At 33.7% G+C, this 5,971-nt stretch overlaps 1 protein-coding gene across 1 annotated transcript; it reads right to left on the bottom strand.

Annotated features, from left to right (window-relative positions):
• Positions 1 to 3,092: 3,092 nt before the first annotated feature.
• Positions 3,093 to 5,511, bottom strand: LOC120089759 (pentatricopeptide repeat-containing protein At5g39980, chloroplastic). The gene has a single exon (XM_039047146.1). The coding sequence runs from the start codon at positions 5,308 to 5,310 to the stop codon at positions 3,271 to 3,273; it is 2,040 nt and encodes a 679-aa protein (XP_038903074.1). The 5' UTR covers positions 5,311 to 5,511; the 3' UTR covers positions 3,093 to 3,270.
• Between the last annotated feature and the right edge of the window lie 460 nt (positions 5,512 to 5,971).

Here is a 5,971-nt window from a genome sequence, read left to right as displayed (position 1 = left end):
TTCGTGGGAATTATAATCGGTTGGAAGGGCATGAAGAGGTCTGTTTTAGTAGAAATTACCAGCTTTAATTTTGTCTCAAGAGGTTAGTCGATTTTCATGTTGTTCAAATGGAAAAATGGGTCGTGTAAAAAGCTAAAGAAGAAGGAAAGTAGAAAGTGGGCCCATTATATTATTTATCTAATAAATGGGAAATGGGTACTAACTAATTAAAAGTGAGTTATTGCCTGATTTTGGACGGTAAGCTGATTGTGGGCCTAGCTCATTAGAGAAGAAGAACCTCAATTTTAAACACCTTTCCGAATGGCGTTGAGATGGGCCCGGTCATGTGCCTGTTGAGAAAAATATAGGGCTAGTTGCATAAATAGAATTCAAGCCCAAAATAATAGAATATGTAGTACAAATAAAATAATTGTATATATAGATCAAAAAATAATAAAAGATCAAAAAACTCATGTCTAGCCATCATTTTGTTCGCTTCTCCCCGGTTTTCTCAAATTAAAAGCTATCACTGATCTATCAGCTGCTATCGCTGATAGCTTCCATCAATTGTTATTGATGATAGTTGCTATAAGTGATAGCTTTCAATTTGAGAAAAATTAATACAATTTTGAAATATTAGCTTTTAATTTGCTAACAATTATCAATAACTATCATTGATTCACTTTCATCAATTAGAATCAACATTGAAATATTACTACTTAAGGCTATCAGTGGCTATCAATGATAGATTTATAAATAGTGATCAACTTTGAAAGAAGACCAACAACTTTGATTACCATAGTAATTATCACTAATAATCTTTTATCATGGCTATCACTGATAGCAGCTATCAGTCGTTATCACAGATAGATTTTCGTCAATTAGAATCAACCTTGAAATATTAACATTTAAGACTATCAATGATAGACTTCTATAACTGGTTATCACCTTTGAAAGAAATTCGATATATAGATATCAACTAAGTTTTATCACCAATATCACTAACATCACTCATATTATGGTTATCAGTGATAGCTTCTTTCACTGATAAGATGTTATCAATGATCTCACTGATAAGATGTTATCAATGATCTCACTAATATCATGCTATCAGTGATAGTTCTCTATCACCGATAACGTGCTATCAATGGTAGCTTCTATCATCGATAACATTCTATTAGTATTAGCTTCTATCACTGGTAACATACTATTAGTAGTAGCTTCTATCAATCATAGCCACTGAACATCTTTTTGCCCCTTTTTTGTCCTTCCCAAACATTTATAAGTCCCTTTTCTTTTCAATAATAGCTTCTATCACTAATAAACATGCTATTAGTGATAACTTCTAGCCATTCCACTTACATTTTAGTTCGAGATTCAACTTTATTAATTAAATTCACTAAGTTGGCTATCAATGATAGATTTCTATAAATGGCTATTAACTATAAAAATATAATCAAAGATTAAGCTATCAATGATAGAAAATATTTAGTGGCTATCACTAATAGACTTTCATTTGCTATTTATATTTATTATTTGTTATAATAATTAAACTTGATGATTGACTTGTTGGTGTTAAGTCACTTAAGTCCTGGATACAGAACTCAACCTCATAATTCTTGTGAAAAAAAAAAGGAAGAAGAAAATTAATTCAAATAAAGGAAAAAAAATTAAAATAAGGGAAAAAGAAGGAGCAAAAACTGAAAAAGGAAAGAAAATTAAATAGAAAAAAAAAGGAAGCAAAAACCAAAAAAATGAAAGAAAAACTAAAAAAAAAAAAAAAAAAAAAAAAAAAAAGAAAGAAAGAAAGGGAAGAAGCAAAAAATTGGAGAAAGAAAATAAAATAAAATAATAAAAAAGATAAGGGAAGAAGCAAAAATTGAAGAAACAGAAGAAAATAAAAATTTTAAAAAATAAGCAAGAATCGAAGAAATAAAATAAAAATTAAAAAAAAAAGGAATAAGCAAAAACCGAAGAAAGAAAATTAAAAAAAAAAGAATAAACAAAAACTGAAGAAAGAGAAGAAACTTAAAAAAGAAAATAAAAGGAAATAAAAAAAACAAGAAAAAACAAGAAAAAATTTTTAAAAAAAAAAGAAAAGAAAAAGAAAAATTGTGAAAGAAAAGAAAATGAAAAAAGAGAGGGAAGAAGCAATAATCGAAGAAGAGAAAGAAAATAAAAAAAAAAAAACTAAAAATGGATATACAACAAGATAAGACAATGAAGGGCAAAATTGGAAATTAAAAAAATCAAAGATTAACTAGTCAACTCATTCATATTTGTAAATATTTTTAAAATGTAATATATTTTTAGACTTTTTAACCTATTTTACTATGTATTACAAATATCCAAAAATATAATTCTAGAAGATTTTGTGTTCGTAGGCTACTATATGGTTAAAGCCATGGGAATCATTTAGAGCCCAATTACTTTTCAAAGCTGAAGGGAAGGAATCATTTTCCAAGATTGGAGAGCAAGCTGTTGGGTTCTATTTCGTAAAAAATAATTAAAAAAAAAACTCTTTTCGTGATCAAAATTTTGTTATCACACTTTGAGGATAAGGTATCTTAAAAGGGTGGGGTAATATAAGGTACCTATGAGTAAAGGTATTAGTAGTAGTAATAATAATAATAGTAATAAAAGAGAGAGAAGAGAAAGAGTCCACTTTTTTTGTGATCGTATTTTGTAAAGCACGCCTTGAGGAATAGCTTAAGACCCCTAAATAGTGGGAGCAGGTTGAGATGACGGGTGTGAAATATTTTGTAAGGACTTTCTTTTGGAGAATTAAGGGAGAGACTAGCCCTCTCGAAAGGCTAAATTATCTTATTACCTGTTCTATGATATTATAGTATATTTTAAAAATATTTTCATATATTTTCATATCTCTGTGTACGTGAGTTTATTCTTGTGTTCTTGAGTATTTCCTTATTAGGTGGTATCCTAACACAAACACAATAGTTAATGGACCCAAATTGTATTTTAACTAAGAAACATTTCTATTGCTCAAACCCACTTAATAAACATTAATATTATACTCTTCTTTTCCTTCTTCCCTCACACGCCCATATCCAGTAGGTTAAAATCTTCAACAATGAAACTCTAGGAGTTTTCAATTTTCGTGACAAAAGATGAAATATCATTCACAAAAGTGTGGTTCAGCAATAGCAACTTTGCCTCATTGACCAAGTTTGTGTGGCAATATACATATTTTACAAATGATATTCAATACGTAAAGAATAATTGACTAATTTGTTAGTAGAACTTTACTGTACACGAAGGAAGAATTCAGAGTCATGTTCTTGAAATCGCCATTTCGTTCATCCTGTTCATAATCCGAGACGCATCGTTAAATCTATTAGTTCTTTCATAAGTACTAGCAACGACTAGATGCAATTCCTTCTTATTGATATTGGGATCGGAGTCAAGCCTTTCGAACAATGATTCTAATCTCTTGTAATCCTTTCTTGCGCCGTAGAGACTGAGCATTTGGAAGTGCACTTCATCTGGAAAAACACAGCCCTCTTCTTGCATCTCCATATATACAGCATCAGCCTTATCAAAATCCCTTAGCTTCCCATAAGCGTTTAGGACAAGAGCAATAACATTAGGGTCCGGGAAATGCCCCACACTTCTCATCTTCTCAAATACCTCCACAACATTTTTGTGCTTCCTGTTCCTCGAAAACAGATCAATCATACACCCAAAGACAGATATATCCTTCAACTCTCCAGCATCAAACGCCTGACGAAAAACCCAAGTGGCTTCTTCGATACGACCAGCTTTAGCGAGGATGGTAATCGCTGTCTTCCTTGGAATATTGTCTGGTTGCTTTAGCTCATGAAGCAAACGCTTGGCATGAGCAACCAAGCCTGCCTTCTCATAGGCCACAATCATAGTCTGGTAAAGGACCTGATCAATCTCAGTGCCAGAGCTTCTCAGCTTCTGAAATAGCATTGCAGCTCTCTCCAACTTTCCTGCTTTTCCCCATATCGAAATGATTGTCGAGTATGTAATAGCATTCGGTTCAATCCTTCTATTTTGCATCTCTTGTACGAGATTTGTTGCTTTTTCATGCTCCAAAGACAACCCATATATCTTGATCATGGTGTTATATGTCACAACGTTTTGCTCGATCTCCTTCCTCTGCATCAACCGGAAAAGATGTATCGCTTCTCCGAAGAGCTCGGCCTCTCCATAAACCCTCAAAATGGTGTTGTAACTCACAACATTGGGTTCAATTCCCATTTTCCTCATGCTCCAAAACAGCCGGTCAGCTTCTTTCACCATATCCAACTGACCATAAACATCAATCATAATATTACAAGTTGTAAGATCAAGCGGGCAGTTGACCTCTGTCATCTCAGAAAACACAGAGAGTGCCTCCAAAAACTTTTCATTCTCAACAAACATACTCAGCAAAGTCGAGTAGCTAACAGTATCAGGCACAACACCCATAGCCCTCATCTCTTTCAACAAAAAACGAGCCTCTCTAAAAAGCTTAGCTTTTCCAAACACGTTTATCATAGAGTTATAGGCTACAATATCTGGGGTAATCCCAGATCTCTTCAATCTCGAAAAAATTGAAATAGCCTTCGAATAATCACAGAGTTTACGAGAAAGCTCAATCAAATTACTATACAAAACAAGGTCCCCAGACACACGATCTTGCTCCATTTTTTGTAGCCATGAAAGGGCAGCATCAAACAAACCCTCTTTGCCAAAATAAGTGATAAGGGTCGAATAAGTATACCTATCAGCTGCAAGAGCTCTTTGGCGCATTTCGTCGAACAGCCCATGTGCAAGCTCCCACTGTTTAGCGCGCAACACATTTCGTAGAACAACATTGTAAGCGAACACCGAAGGAGTGTAAAGAGCTTCTTCGTTGATCCAATCAAGAATCGCAAGCGACCTTTGCCAATCTGATTCTCGCGACAGAATCGACACCATGAACCGCATTGAAAGCTGCCGCCCCTTGTATGGTGACAGAACCGAGTACAGCTCTTGCTCGTTCTTCGTTTCCCCAATTGACGCTAGAAGCTCGTCCATGTCGACGCTGTGGTCTAAATGTGAGGACTCTCTTTGCCTTCTCACACTGCGTTGGTACTTTAGGGGAAATGGGGTTGTGGTTGATTTTTCAGATGGGATTTTTCTTCTCCATATATCTTTGAATGTTGAAGAAGATGAGGCTCTGAGGATTGGAATCCGAGTTCTGGGCTTTGGTTTGATATTGTTGAAGCGAATTTTGGGGTAATTTCCGGTTTCGATTAGGAACGAGAGGATGGGGGAAGAGAAGGATGAAGTTGATTGTAATTGAATTGAAGAGAAGCCCATTTTGATAAAACGGCATTAGTTCATAATTTTGAAAATTGGAGGGAAGAGGAAGAAGAATCGCCGGCGATGGAGATGTTTAATCCAGTAGAAATTCCGGTTGCTGGCTTCTACCTCATATTTTGAGCCCGGGGAACGTAGGGGAAAAGACCGCTCTAGCAAGCCAATACCCTGCAGAATTACTAAAACCAGAGGAAAAATGGTCCAAAATAGCCCCCTTTACTTTTTACATTTAAAAAATAGCACGCTTCTAAAATCTAGTTGAATTAATTTTTTTTTGGCGAGATCAGACTACAAATTTTATTAATTATTTTAACTTTTGAATATCAAATTCGATTTATAAAAAATAAATTTTATAAATATGCACTCAGTAATATAAAAATAACATAATTATTATAATACCCCATTTTTAGGAAAAATTGACTTGCTCAACAAGTTTCGTAAATATTATCCAAATTTTTCCCTAGTGTTTAAAAGCCTTTAAAACCCTCTAGTCTCATCTTTTTGCATACATGCAAAAATAAATAAATAAGGTAAATATAGTGGTATTGTATTTTGTAAATGTGTTGTATTTGATGTATTTGTTATTTGCATGATGTTGAGGCCAATAATTTATGTTTTCATGGTTATTTACGTATTCTCAATGGAAATTCAATAATCTTAG

This window comes from Benincasa hispida, chromosome 11 (genome assembly GCF_009727055.1).
Source record: "Benincasa hispida cultivar B227 chromosome 11, ASM972705v1, whole genome shotgun sequence".
Lineage (NCBI taxonomy): Eukaryota > Viridiplantae > Streptophyta > Magnoliopsida > Cucurbitales > Cucurbitaceae > Benincasa > Benincasa hispida.
This window is presented reverse-complemented; position numbering and strand designations above follow the sequence as displayed.

What these genes read in the sequence shown, in the direction of transcription:
- LOC120089759 (XM_039047146.1), bottom strand. Translation starts at nt 5,310, where the DNA reads ATGGGCTTCTCTTCAATTCAATTACAATCAACTTCATCCTTCTCTTCC.